Below are 21,270 nucleotides of genomic sequence, written 5' to 3'. Positions count from 1 at the left end.
TATCACTAACGCGTCTTACCACATAATACACATGCACAAACACAGACAAAATAATCTCGGCTTCCGTCTTCCTTGAATACGCATACATCCATTTGTGGAGCCAAAGTATATAATTTCCCGCTAACTTTTTCCGAGCCATGAGAAAAAAAAAAGATTTTCTAACTTCTTTCATTGTCACCACATAAACTTGACACAGGATGGAGAAAGGTAAGCGTGACTTGCAATGATCAGGATTCGCATAGAAGGTCGCTGACATAGTCGAACACCGCTTACACAGAAATACAATCAGATCTACTCCGGCTTTCGATCTTGATAGCAACCTCTCTGTCAACGTTATCAGAGCCTGTTGTACCTGTCATTCTTGAAGATGGAAAATCGACAGAAAAGAGCTCTGAAGAATTATCTCAACAAATTCTTGGCGATTTGAAAACATTTATTACATCAGTACAAAAGACATGCACAAATTTGACATTGGCTCTTCGACCAAATGCGAAGCAACTGGAAAGTAAGGATGCAAAGCCTAATCCAATTTCAGGTTTGGACGATGCATCTTTGACAGCGGCAAAAGCGCAAATCAAAACAATTCTAGATGATTGCATTCCGAAGCTGATCTTCTTGGCTCGAAAAGCAAGAACTGAAGCAACAATCTTCCATTACGTACCTAAGACGGAGGAAGACTTAGCCAAAGAGAAAGCCGAGAAAGAGTTCGTTAAATCCAAAGGCGGTCATTTCGTCATCCCAGCTCATGCACGCGAAACAGAAAAGCTTGAGAAGATCCCTGGCAAAGGATTAGGAAAAGCATGGTCAAAGATGGTCTCTTCTGCTGTTTTTGAATTGCTAGAATCGTTGGGCGAATTGAGCAAGTCATACATGGACGATCGGACAAAGGCGGTATTACAAAAAGCATCAGCTCAAAGAGACAAAGTGGATGGTATAATTTCTTCACTTGCAGATGACGATATCATTGTTGCAAAGAATGCAAAAGAAGCACGTCAACTCGCTTTGCAGGCAACTGCCGTCGTATGGGAGGTATGTGATTCAACACTAAATGGCTCACGCAAGCTTCTCAATAACAATCGCGAAGCTGTTCAAGTCTCATGGAAAGCACGATCTGAGGTGTTGAAGGATGCACTCAGTGAATTCAAGCAAGCCTTAGTAGAAGGAGAAGACGAAGGAAAAGATGCAGAAAGCGAAAGTCTAGACGCAGACGATCCTCTAGCCGCTTTTGAAGCGAAAAATTTGGATGAAAACCAGAAAGCTCAAGCAAAGAAGTATTTGCCATTCATCAAAGCATGCTGTCAATTCCATGGAAGTGTTGGAGAGGCATACCTTTCAAAAGCTTCTTCTGATGATTTCGTCGACTTTGACGATTTAGATCAAGCGGCAGAATTCATTATCGAAGCTGTTGATGATCTCATTGCTGTTCTTTTGTATGGGGATAATTTGGGTATTGAAGAAGAGGGAGAAAACGATGAGGAAGAAGCACAAGCTGATTTGGATGATGCCAAGGAAGACTTGGTTGATGCTATCTGTGCTCTTCGTGATGTCACCATTCAGGATAGCAAAACAGGAAGTCGCTTCGATGATCAGGTCAAGCAAATCAAAGAGCTTTGAGATATGTTCTTTTTGTTTTTGTAGATTATTGCAAAATGTATACCCCTTTCAATGATGAATTTTGCCGTTGCATTGTTTCATGAAGCGTTTTTGAAAGCTATTGAGCTTCTTGTGGATCTTGTATTGTGTCAAAATCGAAAAATTAGCCAGTATTTAATGAAGCGATACAAACTTTCTTACCTGATCAGTATTACGATCTGTTCCGGTCATATTCTGACGCAGCAATACAACATTTGCACGACAAAGTTGAAATTGTGCATTCAAAAGATCAAGTTCTTCTTCTGTCGTTGCTGGATCTGGTTAACTCTGAGTGTACATGACAAAAAGGCCGACTTACCTTTACTCCAATAATTCGTTGGTTTGCGTTTGCTTTTCTCAGGCTTTTCAGTTTTTGTCGTACTAAAATCTGAGGCTTCTGATGTCACTCGACTATTTCGAGAAGGTTTTTCCAGCACCTCATCTTTGATTTTCATATTGGCCAAATTTACCACAAGGCTCGCTGGCAAGGAGGGGCTCCTTCTGTAAGGTGAGGATGAAGTGCTTTTGATGCGTTTCTTGATCAACTTGGGCATGATTAGATGAAGCAGAGAAAAGGAAACGAGCAAAGATGATGACCAGGAGATGATACCAAATGATGAGATATTGTCTTTCTGAAGCGTGAAAGATTCCGTTACGAGACATGTATCGCGCCTGCAACCGGAATTGGTATCTTTCACACATTGGTCAATTTACTCGTCACTCAAGTAGGGTATTATCCAGTCCGTGCACAGCTCTGTTAAGTGGCAAGATGAAGCAATTTGGTCATATTCTACGTCAATCTCGACTTATTGTTGTCAAAGAGGGCAGAGGAAGAAGAGTAAGCTTCGCAAGGCTGTGCCAGTCGGCTCCGTTATGATAAGACTGAAAACAGCTCTGCACCTGGCTGACTGCTGAACTCGATGTGATTGATCATTCTCATCTGAACATCTAATCGAATCAAAGAGATCTGCTGTAAAAAGCGTACGCTCTATGATAGGATTGGCACATGATAGAGGAAGGTGTTTCTTCCAATGTGACTAAACCGTGTTGTACATACTAGCCAAGCATTTACAGCACACACGCTAGACCAACATGTCTATGTATTCTATTCAGACAGCGCGCCGGTGCAAAATTCAATGAGAACGCGTTCTAGTACACACACACACACAAGCCTTGGGCCAACAGTCCAAGCCTGGGGAACAGGCCTCCCCTTCTTCGCTTTCTAAAGTTAATTCTGTACTCCTCAATCCAAAACTTCATCACACGATACATTTGCACTTTTCATTATAAGATAACGAACGAGCCTTTGAAGGGGGGAGTCTTTCTTACGCCGAACGAGCATATGTTCAATCAAAGAAGCTAGCATATCATCCATCCAATCAAAGATCACAGGAACAAAATGATACAGCCAGGCTTTGCGGCCATTGGGTCAGGTAATTCATATGGCTCTTCGTTTGGTAACAATAGCCCGGGTAATGGCGGTGGAATGGATGGCAATGGAATGGAAGGAAACGGAATGGGAAACGGACAAAATGGAATGGGTGGAATGCATGATAACGGTCAACAAGCAGGTCAAGCAGGAATGCAAGGATTACAACAACCCGAATATACTTTAGCAGGCATCTTGCATTTCTTGCAAAGCGAATGGAGAAGATATGAAAGAGATCGAAACGAATGGGAAATCGAAAGAGCAGAGATGAGAGCAAGGGTGGCTTTGTTGGAAGGTGAAAGGAGAAGTATAGAAAATCTGAAAACAGATTTGATGAGACGAGTGAAAATGTTGGAATTCGCTTTGCGTCAAGAAAGATCAAAGTACCTCGCTGCAGGACAAACGACAACAGGCACTGTCGGCGGTACACAAAATGCCGGCAATACCCTAACTGCTGTCAATCCCAAGCATGCAGCTTTGCAGAATCTGGACAAAGCCTCAACCAGTAGTGGAAGAAGTTCACCGGCACCTGAAACCATCGCACCATCTGGTCATGAGCCACGCGGTCAATCGACAATGTCATCGATTAACACAAACAATTTCAATACTTTGAACACTATGACATTCAATGGCGCAACTATTGCAGGTCCAGGCAGTACATTGTCCGGTCAGATGAACTTGAGCAGACAAGGCTCCAGTGCCAAAGATCCCAAATCGCGCGCAAAGAGTCGCGATTATCTCAAACAATGCTTGCAAGAGATCTCTTATCTGACCAGTGCATCAACGTTGAATCCATTACCCGAACGTACTCAGCCTAGCTCTATAGCGGGTCCAGGTCATACTCGACCTCGCAAATCTATGCCAGAGAATGTTCCTTCATCTTTCGGCCAAGGAGAAGGACAAAACAATGCGGCTGCAAATGCTAGAAGGCAACGCAGTCTGGACAAAAACTCGTATCCGGGAGTGAAGAACACAGCTCGAGGCGTTCAACCTTTCGGTGAGACCTTGGAGGAGAGGGAAGAGGAAGGATTGTCTAGCGAATCGGGGGAGCCTTTTTTAGAGAATAAGCCGAATGAGGATGTTTCTTCGGCTGAGAAAAGCGCAGGAACGACAGAAATGGATGCTGGTAGCGGAACTACTGCAGAAACGGATCCTTCTTCACAAGGACATTCAATGGAAGCTTTGGAAGAAGGATCTCAAAACTTTAATGGAGACGTGCCGCGCGATATCGCAGACGAAGATGACCGAGAGCCAGTCACAGCGATCTATAGACCTTCAGATGGGAATTCTGGCGAAGGGCAAAATGATTGGGCGAAATTGAAAGAAGTTGGACGTATTGAAAGAGAGAAAAGAGATCGCGAAAGACTGGGAGGCGCCAAAGGAACAATCAAAGCCGGTACAAACAAGGCAGATGAAGACGAATTGGCAAATCTGACATTCGGACACCCTTCTGATGGGACTGAAGAAGAAGCTTCGCGTTTAGCTGCCGAAGCAGCAGCCGAAAGTCAAATGTGGAAGTCGAAGAAAGTTCTTCGAGGTCACTTGGACAGCGTTCGGGCTGTCGTTTTCGATGCTTCAGATATTGGCTTGTACTCTGCATCCGATGATGGCACGATCAAGTATTGGCGTGTTGATTCGAGTGGTCTCAAGCAGAACAAGCCCAATCCAAATGGTGCTTTGGGTACTGCTGACATCGATCCGGTTGCTACTTTGCGCAGCCATTCAGGTGCAGTCACTAGTCTAGCTTTGTCGAACAGCAAGCGAAAGTTGTACAGCGGTAGTGTGGATGCAAGTATTGTGGTCTGGAAACTGCTCGACAGCAATACTGTGGAGCCTTACCCTCCTTTCGATAAGACTTCGGAGATTGGTAGATTAGTCGGACATACACAACCTATTTGGGATCTAGCAATCTTACCGACAAGAGGAGACGAGGAGGGTCTCTTGGCCAGTGCATCGGCTGACGGAACAGTAAAGATTTGGAACATACAGGATAACTCTACTGAGAGCGGCAACGCAGGTGGAAAGCTTCTGAACAGCTTTGACTACTTTGGCTCTGAGCCCACAGCAGAGAAGGAAAAGGAACGTGAAGCGTTGCTATCATCTCCTGCAGAAGGAAAAGAAGCAGGTTCCTTGCCTGTGCCAACCAGTATTGCTCCTTGTATGAGCGATTTACGCAAATGTGCTGTCAGTTTCAGCAATTCGATCGTGAAGCTGTTCGAGATTGACAGTGGAAAAGAGGTTATGCAATTCGCCAGTGATGCTCATTACGATGGAACAGCAACATCTCAGATCAACAAAGTGCTCACTCATCCAACGCTTCCCACACTGATCACTGGACACGAGAACAATTATATTCAATTCTTTGATATCAATACGGGAGCATGTACATTGTCCATGGTTGCGCATTTGGACAGCGTAACTTCTCTCGATATCGATCCAAGCGGTTTAACATTGGTATCTGGTGGACATGATTGTTCGGTACGCTTTTGGGATTTAGCAAACGAAGGAAATACGGCTGTTTGTGTTCAAGAGATTACTGCACATCGTAAAAAGAGCGCAGAAGGTGTTTTGATTGTTAGATATCATCCTAATGCACCTTACTTTTCTTCAGCTGGAGCGGATGGAGTGATTCGCATTTATGGTTGATTGGACAAAGAACAATTGCTTGATTTACTGTTTTGACTATCATCTTATCATCATCTTCATATACTCTCTCTCATATCAACAACTACAACAACATCATCACCATCATAAAGACTGTGCATCTTCCCTATCCTAGGAGCCTTTTTTTCTTCAAAAATTTATTTGCATCAATATTCATGCTTGTGATAGTACTTTGTTAACGGATACTTGCCGCGTGCGTGTGAAATCAGTTAGGCCCGCTTGCTTGTCAGCCAAACGCGTAAGAAAAAGGAAAAAGAGGCCGTGATTGCATTTGAAGGGTTGCTTGGCTGATTTCCTAAGCTCCACTAGAGGGAGGCAGGCTCACGCTGCGCTGTTGATCGGACAGCCTTCCATGAAAATGCGCAGCACAGCACAGCACAGCGCGATAATCGCCACGCCACGCAGTATAGGCTAGGCTACTAAAGCAGTTTTTATTCTAGTGTAGAAAGTAAAAGCAAGGGTGGACTAAGCGTCGTAGGCCCAGCCAGAGGAGAGAGTGAAAGGAGAGAGTGATTGCATATCAATTCAACTTTTGGAATCAATCTGATGTGGAAGGTTGGAGAAAGTTAACCATCGTCAAACGAATCTTTGTCACATTGCGAGATTGACAGGTGTGAATAAGTTTCAAGCTCCGATTCAAAGCAATCAAGGAAAACAGTCACGACATCACATACCGACCGACTACCATCAACAAACCTCACATACCAATCGACACCTACATAGAAGACGATTGATACGAAATAGTGAAATAATGGTGAGTACATCCCATAGCCAACATTCGGGAGCTTAGCTGACATCGATGTATGCGTCTTGTTTTCCCACCTCAGCCACGACCTGTCGCTTCTACGCCCCATTTGGTCTGGGCAGCCGGACACTTTCTTGTCTTCTTGTCCGGATTACGATTCCTTCTCGGAGTGATCACCTTCAATACACCCAATTTGAAACATTGGTATACGCTAGCATACCTTGGTGCGATTGTCAGTTATGGAGTTGTGGTATACAAAAGCTTTGGAGTTCCACAAATGAATAAAGCATACCTACAAAGAGCGGCATTTGATGAAAACGTTCAATATTTGTTGTTGGCCGTTTATTGGTGGTTCAATAAACCAATCTTTGTGACTTTGATTCCTTATGTCACTTTTTCTCTCTTTCACGTTTTGACATTCGTTCGAACAACGGTTATCCCGATGGTCTTTCCGCATTCTTCAACCACATCTTCTCGTTCTTCTTCGGCAGAAGGTTCATCATCATCTACCAGCGCAAGCGGCACAGCATCATCTGCAGGAGCCAATTCTCCACCTCCAGCAAAAACGGCAAAGTTTATTCAAACATGGGTCAAGGCAAACTATGATCCGGCAATGCGATTCGTTGCCTATTCCGAAGTAGCAATCTTTGCACGAGTTCTATTTGGAGCAATTCTGTTCAAAAACAGCTTGTTGGCACCTCTATTTTACGCACACTTTTTACGATTGCGATTCTATATGAGCAGTTTCACTCGTGGCGCATTCCAACATGTCGGTAGCGTTTTAGACGGATATACCCAACATCCAAGCTGTCCACCTGCTGTCAGAAGGGGGTACTTGATGTTGACAGATTTGATCTCTCGTTATGCAAGCACCGTTCTTTCTGTTCAAAATCAAGGAGCTGCTGCTGGGGGAGCAAACGGGGCTGCAGCACCTCAAGCTGGACAAAGACGTCAATAAGCTCTTCCCGCAAAGAGAAGAAGGGACATTGGATCGTCAGGGCTAGCTAGCTTCCTTGACACCTGTCCTAAGAAAATTGTACAAAATCCAATCATTTTGGAAACACACATGCTCCGTCTTTCTCTAGCATTCATGATTTTCTTTCTTTTTTCCTCGTCAAGGTTTCAAGTGGGAACTGCTACTTGCATGAGAATTTGTCGCTTTTTCTCATACTTTCCTTTGTTGCGTTTCTCCGTCTCATCCTACCTTTTCCACAATCTTGTACCCATACTTTACCATTCATCATCATGACCCGTACTTTATCTTTTGCATGCGCTTTGTCGCACTCATAAATACGGGCTATGCCTTGAAAAGTACTCTAGCAAGATGCACCTACGAGGTAGATTTTCTGTATCACAAAATCATAAAAGAATAATCAATGATCAAAACTGTTTTGCATGAATGGTATATATATTAGAGTGGTGAAAGATATAATACAATATTCTATACAAGATGCTCGGTTGCGTTTGTTGAGAGTTGTGATGAGTTTTGATTGCGGAGGCCAGGGATGTAATTCTTTAGCCAATTCCAATACGATACTTGCGAACGTTGTGGTGATGTAGAGGAGGAAGAATCAACTCTGACTGATTGATTGGAGAGTTGTTTATGCGAGACATCCGCTACCGAGTCGGGAATTGTAGAATAAGGTTCGCCTCCGATCGCACCTGTGACCATGTTCCAGATTCGTTCCGGAGAAGGAATGTATTCGTGCGAAATGAGTGCTAAGCAAACCTCAAATGCGATCAAATAAATAATGATCAATTCCATCCTATGCGTACTAGATTCGGTCAGCAAAGCACGCAAAACGCCCAACAAATTTTCACCATGATCCAACTTTTCATTGTATGCCTTGAATCGTGTTTCGATATCCAAAGCTTGACAAATTGAATCATAATGATCTTCCAGCTCAAAGTTTTCCCAATACATCTCTGGATCGTCTAAGAAGTTCTCAGAGTCCAAATTGGCACGTTGACGAAGTTTAAGTAACGTTCCCATTTTGCGAATCACTTGTCGTCTTGGCAAAGGTACTTTACCTTCTGCTTCCAAACGTGCGGGCATATCCGCAACTTCTTCCAAGTATTTCGTTAATGCTGCCTCTTGTACCGAAAGACGTGCGGATCTACTCAAACCTTGCGAAAATGCCAGACGAGCCAACATTGGAGTCCAATCCGGTTCTTCCGGTTCGCCAGAAATGTGTATCGATTCGTCTAAATAATCACCTTCCAATTCTTCTTGTTGCCTTGGTTGTTGACCGATCACGATCACATCGCCTACAACACGTGTAATTTGATCTTCAGCAAGAATATATTCCATTCCTTCATCACCTATTTCCGCATACATGCCAACTTCTGCACTTGAGCCTGAATTTGGTCTGCCACGAATAATGCTTCGCAAGAATCTCTTACTTTGTTCGTGACTTATACCCCAAGTCACATAACTTCCCGAACGAAAGATGAATGCTTCTCCTACACCGGCGATAAAAGGATGTGCGGTTGAGGAAGAAGAAGGATTGGTGGTCGTTGGAGGTCTTGCAGGCCAATGAGGAATATAAATCACATTCCCATCTTCGATCAATTGCCATTGCGGTGGTAATCTTCCAGAAGCGATCAACAATTCAAAATTGTAGCTCTCTGCCGTTGCATATGCATATACATCCCTTATCCTTCGTACCAATGGTGGAGTTGCGGTTGCGGAAGCCGGAAGAGAATCTGCTTCCTCCGCGATAACGTCAGCATCTTCTGCAATTGTATCTTTGTCCAATGATGTTAATTCTTGTACTCTTCCCGATTTCAATGTTTCTTTGATTGACTCTAAATCTGATCCCGCCACTTTTGTAGCTTGTAATTGTTCTCGTAACGCTCTACTTGCAGATGCTTGTGCTTTGGCTTTTGCCGCTGGTGTCAATTTACGATTCCTTGTTGATTGGTTGGCAATCGAAGCTGCACTTCTGACATTTGCCGGAGAAGGCGAAGTTGCTCTTCGAGGACTTTTTGGATCGTCGCTCGATGATCCTGAACGATTGGATGCAAATCGTATCGAATATGCCGCTAATGACGCATTCACAGATCCTGTCTTGCCATCTTTTGAGCGTAAGGCTGAAAGCAATGCCCTCCTTGGCAACATCTTTTGTTGTTTTGCAATTGGTGATCACAAGGTGGAGAAGAACGAGTGTGTGAGTTAATATGAAAATTATCTTCTCTTCTTTTAGGCGATTCGGATAATGTTAAGCGGCTAATGCCCGGACGTATGCATGGAACGCAGGGCAGCGCAGCGCAGGCACAAAGGGACAATAGAGAGAGCATTTACACGCGACAAAAGAGACACACACCACCATCCTACACTTTCACTCTCACGGCAATGGGAACATGATTGTAGAAAAATGTTGAATATTCGTTACGAGATACAAACAGTGGAGATGATGACGAAAAAGGGGAATATGTAGAGTATTTGACGTTATGCTTCTCGTGATTCTGTCGTAAAAAATGATCAAAAATTATTTGACTAAAAATGTTTTCTGAACTTTTTTCTCCTTCAAATTCCAAAATGGAAAGAGGGGAAACTATATTTATATACACCATGCTTGCAATTAAGCAGTATGGGTAGTAGTGCCGCCCAGCTGCTTGTCTGAAAGATCAGAGTCTGGACTCTTGACGTCATGTTCGGATGGGCTAACGGCGCGATCAAGATTCTCGACCTTTTCACCTTGTGCGATAGCGGTAGCCATCTGTTCAACACGACTTGTCTCTGTAAGTTTGCGTGTTTGCCATGCATGCAATCCAGAGTTGAAAACTTCTTCGACTTCTTCCAATGTCTTTCCTTTTGTTTCAACGAAGCAGAAGAATACGTGGATGAACATGGCAACGTTGAAGACACCAAAGATGAGGTACACCTTCCATTGAATGTTCTCGAATGCGGGTGGAACAAAGTATCCTAAAGCAAAGTTGAAAATCCAGTTTGCACAAGTGGAGATTGCGTTTGCCTTTCCACGAAGACGGGTTGGGAACAATTCGGGTGGGTAGACCCATTAATAGGCGTTTACATTGAAAACCTATTAGAAAGATCCGACAACATGTGTTCATACTACTACACTGAAAATCTTACTAGGCATCTAATATAGAAACCTACTTGAAAAGTACTCGTGGACGAATTTTATTTCATTAAATTAAATGTGTTAGGCATCTATATTAGACCCCTAACCAGCAATCCTTAAGGGGTGAAGATTACCGGCTTTACAAACGTCGGTATAGGTGTTTCCACTAAAGTCCTAGAACATATGAATGTCACTTCTTGAAGATGAAAGATTGACAGAAAAGAGCTCTGAAGAATTATCTCAACAAATCCTTGGCGATTTGAAAACATTGATTAAATCAGTATAAAAGACATACACAAATTTAACATTGGCTCTTCGACCAAATGCGAAGCAACTGGAAAGTAAGGATGCAAAGCGTAATCCAATTTCAGGTTTGGACGATGCATCTTTGACAGCGGCAAAAGCGCAAATCAAAACAATTCTAGATGATTGTATTCCGAAGCTGATCTTCTTGGCTCGAAAAGCCAGAACTGAAGCAACAATCTTTCATTACATGTCTAAAACGGCGGAAGACTTAGCCAAAGAGAAAGCCGAGAAAGAGTTCGTTAAATCTAAAGGCGGTCATTTCGTTATCCCAGCTCATGTACGCGAAACAGAAAAGCTTGAAAAGATTCCTGGCAAAGGATTAGGAAAAGCATGGTCAAAGATGGTCTCTTCTGCTGTTTTTGAATTGCTAGAATCGTTGGGCGAATTAAGTAAGTCATATATAGATGATCGGACAAAGGCGGTATTACAAAAAGCATCAGCTCAAAGAGACAAAGCTGACGGTGTACTTTCATCACTTACTGATGATGGTATTAATGTAGCAAAGAATACAAAAGAAGCACGTCAAATCGCTTTGCAGGCAACTGCTATCGTATGGGAGGTATGTGATTCAACATTGAACGGCTCACGCAAGCTTCTCAATAACAATCGCGAAGCTGTTCAAGTCTCATGGAAAGCACGATACTTGATGTTCTCGGTGCTGAGTCAGGCAGCACCTTCGTAAATTGGCATATCTTTTCCCGTAATTTTACAATATATTCCAACAACAGCAGATTAGATTCCTAACGAAAACCATTATAGTCTATGGCAACTTCTGCGAAACTGTATCTAGACATCGTCAAGACTGCGGGCCAGATTAATCAGTAATGAGGACCTGCATCTTTGATTGTGGTTTTACCGGGCCTGTATTGAGCGGTGGAGAAGCAAGTGTATGCAAGCAATTGCAAAAGACTGATATTTTGATTCGCAAGTTGCAACTAAAGAAGGACCGATCAAAGCGTAACTAAGGAACAAACCACCTAAGAACGACTATGAAGCGTTTATACCTGCCAACATACCTGAACCAAAGAAGGCAGGTGTGATTATAGTATACCACCCCAATTGTCAACGTAAGCGGCTGACGTCCACCCCCAGGAATAGATAGAAGATAATGGTAAAGAGATATAGATTTAAGAATGGAATACCTCAAGTTATCTAGCAGTGATATAACGCGAGAATCCTATACACGCATGCATGCATGCATGCGTGCATAATCACCATCACTCTATCAATTAGTATAAGAAGAATGTATATAATTATTGATACTATTTTGTTTGCTTCTTTATCGCTATCATCAATTCACTCCAATCAATTTTTGTTTTCAATATGGCTCCCAAAGATCCTTCAACGTTTGTTAAAGTTGGTAAAAGAAAAGTAGATGTCAGTTCTGCAGATAAGGAGGCTGGAAAGAGGTTGAAAGCTTGGTTTTCATCTACCGGTTCAAGTAGGTCTACTTCAAGCGCTTCGGCTTCTACAAGTCATCAAGTTTCCACTATGCTAGATGACTTAGAAAAGTCGGATAACAATAAAAACTTTTATATAAGGCTTTTTCAAGGATCCAATGATATTACAAATAGCAAAGAAGACCTTGATTCTGTATTTATAGAACAAGAAGAGCAAAATGATATTCCGGTTACTATCAAAAAAGACTTGATTTCGTTATGCAAGAATGAAAAGCCAAATTTTATTTTCCTTCCACACAAGGCCCCTAAATGTGATATTGAGTTAGGAGTAAAGGGAATTGTTTATTCAACGATTCAAATGATTCAATCTTCTAAATTCTATGATTTATTTTTATGCAATCGTGAAAATTTTATCTTAGAGGCAAGTCTAGAACGTTTCAATCTTACGGTAACGTCATTTGCAACATCTATTTTACAGACTTTGAATAGGAATAAAGGCTCAAAAGCATTTTTATTATCTTTAGCAAATATTTCAAATAAGGAAGTAGGTTTTCTTGATCAAGAAGTACGGATTACCAATCGTTTTTCCTTTTCCGGTATTTACCTTCTTTGGGGCTTAAATAAAGCAAAAGAAGTTGAATGGATCTATGTCGGAAAAAGTCGAAATATTCAAAATCGGCTTGGTCAACATTTTGATTGTGTAGAGGAGAAATGGCCAGACGCAGAGCATACAACAACTCTCAAATATCATTTAGCAAAAAAGTCATATACGGTCAAATTTGGTGTCTTAGCAAATACAAGTTCTAGTGATGATTTAGATCTATGCAACGCAATCTTAGAGCCTCTTTATTGTGCTATGTTTGGATCATATAACAAATGTCCAAAATTTTTGGAACTTCGGGCACAATTCGGATTACCAGCTATCAACGTGAAAGGGGCAAATGCTACCCGTTGTTTGGATAGGCCCGATAGAAGGGAAGATGTTGCTGCTAATCTCAATATTGCAATTGAGCATTGGAGGTCAAAAATATCATCTTCTTGGTTTAACTTTGTTCGAGTTGATTGGCTATGGAAATATTGTCAAGATTGTATTTCTAAAGGTATTCCTATTCCGGAAAATCTTAAAGGAATTACACAAGACTGTGTCAGTCAGGCAAAAAAGCAAGTATATATTTACCGTGATCGCTATAAAGCTATTAAAAGAGATCATTTACTAAATAGTGAATTTATCATACTGGCTAAGATAGAAAAAAAGGACTATCCAAGATTCCACACATCAAATTTTTATGGTATTTCGATTAAAAGAAGTATTGTTGAAACCCTTGGAATCACAGATCTTTCTCAAGTCCGTCTTCATCTTCAGCGTAGTCTAAGTAATCAAGAAGATAATGTTTTTATCAATCTTACCGAGCAAGAACGTTCTTTATATACTGGAATCAAATTATTTACAACAAAAGACAGAATCACGGTTCCATTTCAATTTTCAACATCAGTCAAGAATTCAGATATACATCAAAAGTTTACCAAGAAATTATATGATTGGTTAACCGTAGGAGACTTACAAACTCCTGTTCGTAAAGCAAAAGTCCTAGGATTTCAAGAAATCTCTATTCCTGAAGATATAGAGAATAGAGATACTGTTTATAGACTTTTAAACGGTTTATCGTAAATAGTATATTATGAAAATACTTAGGAGCATTCTTAGCGAATTACATAGAAACCAGATATCGGATCAAGCCTAGCCCGATCTAAAGACTATATAACATTACCCGATTTAAGAGATATTATAACCGAATTAGGATATTCTTCAAGACCCAAAGGTTTTTATATTTTTATCCGAGCAAATTTCAATTCTGAATATTCGGTTTATCAATATCGGTCTTTACAAGATGGTCACTACTTAGTAAACGTTAGATTTAACGTTCTTAATGCGAATAGTAAATAGGTTCCATTACAATTTGTTTTTGACCTTCCAACAAGCAAAGAAAACTCTCCTAAAGGAACAAAAATGATTTCAATTCTCAAGAAAGCTCGTTAAATTTATATTGAATAAGGTGGAGAATCATCAAACACAAGTGCAGAGGACATTCAACCAAATCTAATTGATGGCATACCACAAGATCTTCCAGGAACTCCGACAATGTTTCAAATAATGTATACAAAAGCTTTGGTGAAACACAAGAAAAAACTAAATGGAGGATATTTCTTTAGTATGAGGGCAAATGATGGATTGAAACCCGTTAAAATCTATTTTTACTTGGCAAAGGCTTTAGAATTTTATTTTTGGCCGAATGATGACAATAGTGCAAAGTATTGTGCAATCAAACTTGATGGGTGGAATATGGAGGCAAACCAAGCTCGCTTACTCGTCTGTAGATCTCCTGATGGTGATGGACCTTGGTTTGATAGTACAAGCTATGAAAGTTTCACACAACCACGATTAGATTGGATTCAAAGGGCAAATGAATCGGCAAGAAAATGATTTTTTTATCTTTATACTTCTACTTCTTCTTATCACTTCTTTATAGATACCTTTCACAACACCTAGACCAACTCAGAAGAAATTAATGAATATATTATCTCAAAGTTACCAATAATTATTCTCAGATAAAATAAAAAAAGAGGAGAGAAAAAAGAGTAAGGTAACCTTTCGGAAAGATTCTCAAAGTGAGCCCCCAAGCAAAGATGAATTAGATTGTCACACAATTTTATATAAGTATGCTGTATGGAAGTGTAACGCATTTACACGCGACAAAAGAGAACACACACCACCATCCTACAATTTCACTTTCACGGCGATGGGAACATGAATCTAGAAAAATGTTGAATATTCGTTACGAGATACAAACAGTGGAGATGATGACGAAAAAGGGGAATATGTGAAGAGTATTTGTCGTTATGCTTCTCGTGATTGTGTCGTAGAAATGATCAAAGAATTGACCAAAATAATGTTTTCTGAAGTTTTTTTTTCTTCTTCAAAGCCCCAAATTTGAAAATCCATTCATCAAAACTATGTTTGCATTTAAGCAACATGAGTAGTGCCGCCCAGCTGCTTGTCTGAAAGCTCAGAGTCTGGACTCTTGACATCATGTTCGGATGGGCTAACAGCGCGATCAAGGTTCTCGACCTTTTCACCTTGTGCGATAGCGGTAGCCATCTGTTCGACACGACTTGTCTCTGTAAGTTTGCGTGTTTGCCATGCATGCAATCCAGAGTTGAAAACTTCTTCGACTTCTTCCAAAGTCTTTCCTTTTGTTTCAACGAAGCAGAAGAACACGTGGATGAACATGGCAACGTTGAAGACACCAAAGATGAGGTACACCTTCCATTGAATGTTTTCGAATGCGGGTGGAACAAAGTAACCCAAAGCAAAGTTGAAAATCCAGTTTGCACAGGTAGAAATTGCATTGGCCTTTCCACGAAGACGGGTTGGGAACAATTCGGGTGGGTAAACCCATGAAACAGGTCCCCAAGTTGGAGCATAAGATGCAACGAACAAGTAAGACATTGCAATGACTGCCTTTCCAGAAGTAATATCAACGCGCCACGCAACGGATTGAGAAAGACCTTCTGCTTGACGTTCTGCTTCGGTGACATAATGACCATGTTGTGCCATAATACCTGCGTTGATGAACAACCAAAGTGCCATCAAAGCTGCACCGATCAAAAGTGTTGGACGACGACCCCATTTGTCAATCCAAATCAAAGCGGGCACTGTCATAACAACATTGATAACATATTGAATCGAACTTGAAACGACCGCTTGCGATGTATCGCTCACACCTGCCATTTGGAAGACGTAGCCGATGTAATACATCATAACATTCATACCGGTTAATTGAGACCAAATTTGAGTGAAGATACCGATATGGATTCGGTACAACATCCTTCCTTTGAACAAGTCTGTGAATCCACTTCCTTTACCAGACTCAGCTTCAATTGAGTCTTGAATTTCCTTCATTTCTGCAAGAACCAGAGGAGAAGAAACATCACCTTTTGCATGGACCAAGGCCAAAACTTGACGTGCTTCTTCGTAGCGGCCTTTGCTTGCTAGCCAACGAGGAGAACGTGGCATGAAGGGAACCAGGAACATGAGAAAAATGGCAGGGATCATTTGCAAAGCCCAGGGTAATCGGAAAGTGATCGTACGACGACCATCTTGAGGGGCAGCATAAGAGCAACCTAAGGAAACGTAGTAGAAGACCATGATACCCCAGGTGATTGCCCATTGTTGACAACCGACCAAACGACCACGTAATCTGCTTGGAACTAATTCGGAAATGTAAACTGGAACTTGAGCGGAAGCGATACCGATTGCGAAACCGCAAATCAAACGACCGACGACCAACATACCGATTGCTTGAGCTGCACAAGTGATGATTGAACCAATAACAAAGATGATGGTTGAAACAAAGATGGAATTACGACGACCAAGTTTATCCGTCAATAAACCGGAAACAATGGCACCCAAGAAAGAACCACCTGCCATTGAAGCAGTGATTCCACCTTGAACGTCAGAAGAAGGACCGGTAGAATCTAACCAACCTAGTGGCTTGCCTACTGCTTGGGAAGGAGGATCATTACCGCCATTAAAGTAAACTTTATAATTTGCTGTTGGCAAGATGGCAGACATGGAAGCAATGTCGAAACCAAACAACAGACCGCCAACACAGCCCAAAGCTGTGACGACGTATGGATTACTGATCGTCTTCATTTTGTTTGAAGAGAATGAAGGGGAAAAAAAGGAGGAGAGAAAGAAAGAGGAAGATGACCTTTCGGAAAGATTCTCAAAGTGGGGCCCCAAGCAAAGATGAATTGGATGAAGGGGGCATTTATATGTTGATTGGATTTCTGATTCCAATCATTTGGGGAAAGAGGGAAAGAGGGCTCAAGCGTGATTAGCGGTATCAAAGATGAGACAGCGCAGAATATCGGTGTATGAATTTTAAACGACAAAGGGGATCTCTGTTCAACAAACGGCAAAAAGGCAGGAGGAATTTGATTAGCGGATTTTTATTAATTTTTAGCTTTTATTTGTGGCAAAAGAAGGGGGAAATATTTAAAGCGGCGTAAGGGCCGAAATGAAAAGGAGAGTGTCAAACCAGAGAAGTCCGAAAAGCATGCGGAAAGAACTAGAGGGGAGCATCCGCACTCAATCACTCTTGTATACATAAATGAACCTTGTCTTTTCAAGGGTGCTTGCATGTGGTTCCTAGCTTGTCTTGAAGAGATGTCCTTTATGCAAAAGAGAGCAGTAAGTGAGCATTCAATGCAATTAATTCCACGGGATTAAAGTGTTATTGAACAATAGACAGACAGGGAAAAGGTTAAAACAGTCTCTTGCATATCGTTAAACAAAAAATTACGCTAATGCAAAGCACACAAGGTATGTGGTTTTACTAGCTGCATACATATTCTGACAGCAATCTTGCCGAATCGATCTACTGGCGCGCACTTCCGCACTTCCCTTTTTAGTCTATCGATAGTGTTTAGCCACACTTTGATTGTGTTGCCTGACCTTCATTTCAAGCAAATGGCGTCTTTCCATTCTTTTCGGCAAACTTAAACGCCGTCCGCACTTTTTGAGATATTTAGGCAAAATCTCCTTGCTGAGTTTGTGGGTTCATTTTCTTGTCTTGTGATCAACTCGGAGATTTCTCCAGCTCTTTCCCCACAAAACAAAAAAGCAGCTTTCCAAAACAAATGCAGGTACTTTTTCTTGTAGACATGGTGCCTAATCCGCATCCGTGGAATCCTCTATCTGCATCCGCGGAAAGATTAACATATTCCCTAGTGCTGGTCCCCTCGCTTAAACATATATATGATCATGATGATCCTCTTCTTTGGTCACTTGCTCCAAATGCAGGTCCCAACAAATGAAATTCATCTCCGCTGCCAATGTAGGTGCCTAAATAGACAGATTTGCCTACGGTTGATGTACCTGAACCAAGGAAACAAAGCAAGGATAGATTGAAAACGACAATGCCGAATAAGCCAATCAAGCCATCATTGTCCGGTGGCGCATCGGAAATCTTCATCAAAGAGATAGATTAATGGCCCATCGTGAGAACAGAAAAGAGCCCGGACCTCGTGAATCCGAAAGAAAGTCTAAATTGAAGTATAATTCAATATACTTCGAAAGACAGGTACAAAGTGAACGTTTGTTCCTGATGTCCAAAACACACACACATGATCAGAGTCAATACTATTATAATCATTGCTTACATCAAATCGTTGCCAAGGCGATTACAAATACACTTTTTACACAAAAAAAGATCAGAAAACATGTTGGTGTATGTGTTTGCGTGTGTGTGAACAAAGGCTTTGTTGATGACCCCCTCAAACATCTCTATGTGATAAAGCCTTGCATCTAACAATCAATTCGCATACCCTGTTGTGCCATAACAAAATGAACACCTAAACCAATATCCTCTTCACGTTCTTCCAATTCTTGCAAAATGCGTTTTTGCATCGATCGTGAATCCATCGGTCTATTTACACGTTCAGAAGTTCGTCCGATCGAAGGTGATTTCTTTGTATCAGCTTTCGAACTTGCTGGTTCGCCATTCTCTGCAGTTTCATACGATGACGTTGATGCGATCGAAGGCCTGGGCGTGGCTTCATAAGAAGGGAACAAGGCCGTCTTCACGTGAATGATGACAACATGCAATCCATCCAAGCTTGATCGTAATTCTTCATCGGTTATCAATCTTTCAGAAGTATGCAAAGCAGGAATTTGTGGTAATTGAGAAGCATAAATTCGTCTAGAAGCTCCTTCGCTTGTTGTACTCTTTCCCACATCGGCCGCCTTTCTTTGCTTGCGTATCCTAGACCGCTTTCGTTCAGCTACCACCACCCTTGCAAGCGTATCCAATTCATCAAACACATGTTCCACCGAAAGATGGCCGTACAAGAATTCTGTCGGATGAGAAGCGGGAAAGCTACATTCCAAAAAGATTGTGTTGAGCTTCCCCTCTGCGAATCGTTGTCCGGCATGCGTCCATATTCTACCATTCCTTGGACTTTGACTTACACTATCCGGTTCAACATCCCCAAAAAATAACACATCTTTTTGCGTTTTCTCATTCGTGATGAAAAAGGCAGTGGAATCCAATGCTGGAAATGAAGGTTCCAAGGAAACATGTTGAGGAGCCAGATTTCGTCTGCCTGACATGTTTGATCCTGCCACAATGGAAGATGCGCGTGAACTGACTTCATCTACAGTGGGAGGCGCATTTGCTCCTGCTGATGCGGGAGCATTGATGGCCTTTTCCGATCCTTGAGCAGTCTTGGGTCTTCGTGTTCGCAGAGAAGACAATCTCAGGCTACCGCCTGCAGATGCTTTGGCAATCGCTTGTGAGAAAGCAGAAGTGGATTGATAGGTGGGAGGTGGAACAGAGTTGTTTGCTGTCATTGCTATGCCCGACGTCGGTGACCCTGGCTCCACTTCCGATCTTTGCTTTGTTTTGGGTTCTCCTTCTGGAGGTGGTGTGCTAAGTGTATTCTCTGCATGCCTTATTGTCACATTGCTTGTATCGGCCGCTACAGGAACCGATTCCGGTGCAAATGGGCTCGTAAAGACTGGTCTATCCCCGCTTCCTGCCAGTCCACTTGATCGATCAGGCCCGTAGCCAGCTCCGGCTGATGACGGTGTGGAAAAGTATCCATTGAGAGGCAATGAAAGTCTTTTATTAGACAAAGATAGTCTTCTTGCAAACAATGGATTCGGAGTTGGAGGAGCAGGAACGACGGATGGGTTTAAGCCATGGCTCAAAGCGAAAGGCAAGACGGAAAGATCATCATCCACTAATGCTTTCTTTTGTGGTTCCAATGATTTCAGTCTGTATATAGCCGGACCTCCATCATCATCAAAGCTTGCCAATCTTGGCCAAATCTTTCCGTTAAACACTCCCATGATGTTATCCAGCGTACCTTTCAATCCATACACATTTGATTTTTGCGGTAAACTTGCTGATCCTAATACCAAGCCTAAGATGTGATCCAGATGGGCATGAGATATCAAAAATGAATGCGCAAAACTTCCAATGAATCCTGCACGTATTGCTGGTACCTCGGATGGGAATTGGGTATCATGGAAAGCAGAATTCGGTCCAACGTTTTCCAAAATCCTTGTTAGAGCGCCTAGCCACGATCCTCCTTCGAGTACCACACTTCCATCTGTCCATTGCCTATGTGCAGGTTTCAAGAGATAGCATGAACAATCATTTTCCAGCGGTCCACCTCCCACGCCTAAGCAAACAAATGTGAATGATGCTTCTCCTGTTTCATCGACCAAATAAGCATGTTGTGGTGGATTGAATGTACCATTCGAGGTGAATTGATCTACGTCAGATGTCCTACTCGAACGTGCTGCTGATGTTCGTGGTGTACTTGTAGATGCGACCATTCTTGTTGATCAAGAAAAGAAGGTTATAAACGTAAAAGTGTTGCGATTTGTCGATTTGCGCTGAAAGGAAGAAAGCTGTGCGTTGTGCTATGTACAGTACAATAAAAGAAGAAGAAAAGAAAAGAAGTTGGGAAACTCGATTGCAAAGATGCTATCGGAACATTGACTGTGCTACTCCTTGCAAAATGCAACGGAAATCAACCTCTCGACCAAACCAAAAGAGGATCGAGGATAGGATTGTGTCGATTGATTACCCTTTTTAGCCTATGTCAATCCATTCTATCCTGTGTACTGCCTGATGAGACAGGATGATGATGATGGCAGTTAGACAAAATACTCTTTTCTCACTTTTTATTTTAATTTGTGTAGCAGGGCGTGTTGTCATTCTTTTATGCGTGTTTGGCCGGAAATTGAATCTAAGCTTAAAAAAGGCCACACCCTACGCAATACACACACACACACACATACACGCACGCATTCTAGATCTGTCTTATGCAAGTCAAGAACAGGTAAGGAACCGAGCTTTGATTGATTATTTCCCTTTAGAGTTCGTGTTTGACATTTTTGTTCTCACACCCACAAAGGAACAGTCATTTCAA

General features: G+C 41.9%; 9 protein-coding genes across 9 annotated transcripts; 5 read left to right on the top strand and 4 right to left on the bottom strand.

Moving 5' to 3' along the window:
• The first annotated feature begins 143 nt into the window (after nucleotides 1-143).
• Nucleotides 144-1,689, top strand: FA14DRAFT_189791 (uncharacterized protein). The gene is made up of 2 exons (XM_025501755.1): nucleotides 144-207; nucleotides 278-1,689. Exons 1-2 carry the CDS (start codon nucleotides 198-200, stop codon nucleotides 1,612-1,614), a joined length of 1,347 nt encoding a protein of 448 aa, XP_025356158.1. The 5' UTR covers nucleotides 144-197; the 3' UTR covers nucleotides 1,615-1,689.
• A 1,150-nt stretch (nucleotides 1,690-2,839) lies between these two features.
• Nucleotides 2,840-5,894, top strand: FA14DRAFT_160840 (WD40 repeat-like protein). Its single transcript, XM_025498855.1, has one exon. The coding sequence runs from the start codon at nucleotides 3,032-3,034 to the stop codon at nucleotides 5,705-5,707; it is 2,676 nt and encodes an 891-aa protein (XP_025356157.1). The 5' UTR covers nucleotides 2,840-3,031; the 3' UTR covers nucleotides 5,708-5,894.
• Nucleotides 5,895-6,173: 279 nt separating this feature from the next.
• Nucleotides 6,174-7,867, top strand: FA14DRAFT_134259 (uncharacterized protein). The gene is made up of 2 exons (XM_025496982.1): nucleotides 6,174-6,479; nucleotides 6,553-7,867. Exons 1-2 carry the CDS (start codon nucleotides 6,477-6,479, stop codon nucleotides 7,426-7,428), a joined length of 879 nt encoding a protein of 292 aa, XP_025356156.1. The 5' UTR covers nucleotides 6,174-6,476; the 3' UTR covers nucleotides 7,429-7,867.
• FA14DRAFT_160839 (uncharacterized protein) lies at nucleotides 7,863-9,637 on the bottom strand. Its single transcript, XM_025498854.1, has one exon. It carries the CDS (start codon nucleotides 9,589-9,591, stop codon nucleotides 7,912-7,914), a length of 1,680 nt encoding a protein of 559 aa, XP_025356155.1. The 5' UTR covers nucleotides 9,592-9,637; the 3' UTR covers nucleotides 7,863-7,911.
• Nucleotides 9,638-10,054: 417 nt separating this feature from the next.
• FA14DRAFT_179218 (uncharacterized protein) lies at nucleotides 10,055-10,944 on the bottom strand (the record flags this gene model as incomplete). The annotated part of the gene is made up of 2 exons (XM_025500907.1): nucleotides 10,055-10,447; nucleotides 10,879-10,944. The coding sequence occupies 2 exons, from the start codon at nucleotides 10,942-10,944 to the stop codon at nucleotides 10,055-10,057; spliced, it is 459 nt and encodes a 152-aa protein (XP_025356154.1).
• A 107-nt stretch (nucleotides 10,945-11,051) lies between these two features.
• FA14DRAFT_184758 (uncharacterized protein) lies at nucleotides 11,052-11,546 on the top strand (the record flags this gene model as incomplete). The annotated part of the gene is made up of 1 exon (XM_025501405.1): nucleotides 11,052-11,546. The coding sequence occupies one exon, from the start codon at nucleotides 11,052-11,054 to the stop codon at nucleotides 11,544-11,546; it is 495 nt and encodes a 164-aa protein (XP_025356153.1).
• Nucleotides 11,547-12,187: 641 nt separating this feature from the next.
• Nucleotides 12,188-13,933, top strand: FA14DRAFT_155262 (uncharacterized protein; the record flags this gene model as incomplete). Its single annotated transcript, XM_025497745.1, has 1 exon — nucleotides 12,188-13,933. The coding sequence occupies one exon, from the start codon at nucleotides 12,188-12,190 to the stop codon at nucleotides 13,931-13,933; it is 1,746 nt and encodes a 581-aa protein (XP_025356152.1).
• Nucleotides 13,934-14,886: 953 nt separating this feature from the next.
• Nucleotides 14,887-17,028, bottom strand: FA14DRAFT_145888 (putative high-affinity glucose transporter). Its single transcript, XM_025497295.1, has one exon. It carries the CDS (start codon nucleotides 16,976-16,978, stop codon nucleotides 15,287-15,289), a length of 1,692 nt encoding a protein of 563 aa, XP_025356151.1. The 5' UTR covers nucleotides 16,979-17,028; the 3' UTR covers nucleotides 14,887-15,286.
• A 1,298-nt stretch (nucleotides 17,029-18,326) lies between these two features.
• FA14DRAFT_160837 (uncharacterized protein) lies at nucleotides 18,327-21,102 on the bottom strand. Its single transcript, XM_025498853.1, has one exon. It carries the CDS (start codon nucleotides 20,669-20,671, stop codon nucleotides 18,635-18,637), a length of 2,037 nt encoding a protein of 678 aa, XP_025356150.1. The 5' UTR covers nucleotides 20,672-21,102; the 3' UTR covers nucleotides 18,327-18,634.
• Between the last annotated feature and the right edge of the window lie 168 nt (nucleotides 21,103-21,270).

Source organism: Meira miltonrushii (genome assembly GCF_003144205.1).
Source record: "Meira miltonrushii strain MCA 3882 unplaced genomic scaffold FA14scaffold_2, whole genome shotgun sequence".
Taxonomy (NCBI): domain Eukaryota; kingdom Fungi; phylum Basidiomycota; class Exobasidiomycetes; order Exobasidiales; family Brachybasidiaceae; genus Meira; species Meira miltonrushii.
The sequence above is the reverse complement of the archived record's forward strand: the minus strand, read 5'-3'. Positions and strand labels throughout refer to the sequence as shown.

Coding starts and splice junctions, on each gene's coding strand:
- FA14DRAFT_160840 (XM_025498855.1), top strand. CDS start 3,032: ATGATACAGCCAGGCTTTGCGGCCATTGGGTCAGGTAATTCATATGGC.
- FA14DRAFT_160839 (XM_025498854.1), bottom strand. CDS start 9,591: ATGTTGCCAAGGAGGGCATTGCTTTCAGCCTTACGCTCAAAAGATGGC.
- FA14DRAFT_160837 (XM_025498853.1), bottom strand. CDS start 20,671: ATGGTCGCATCTACAAGTACACCACGAACATCAGCAGCACGTTCGAGT.
- FA14DRAFT_145888 (XM_025497295.1), bottom strand. CDS start 16,978: ATGAAGACGATCAGTAATCCATACGTCGTCACAGCTTTGGGCTGTGTT.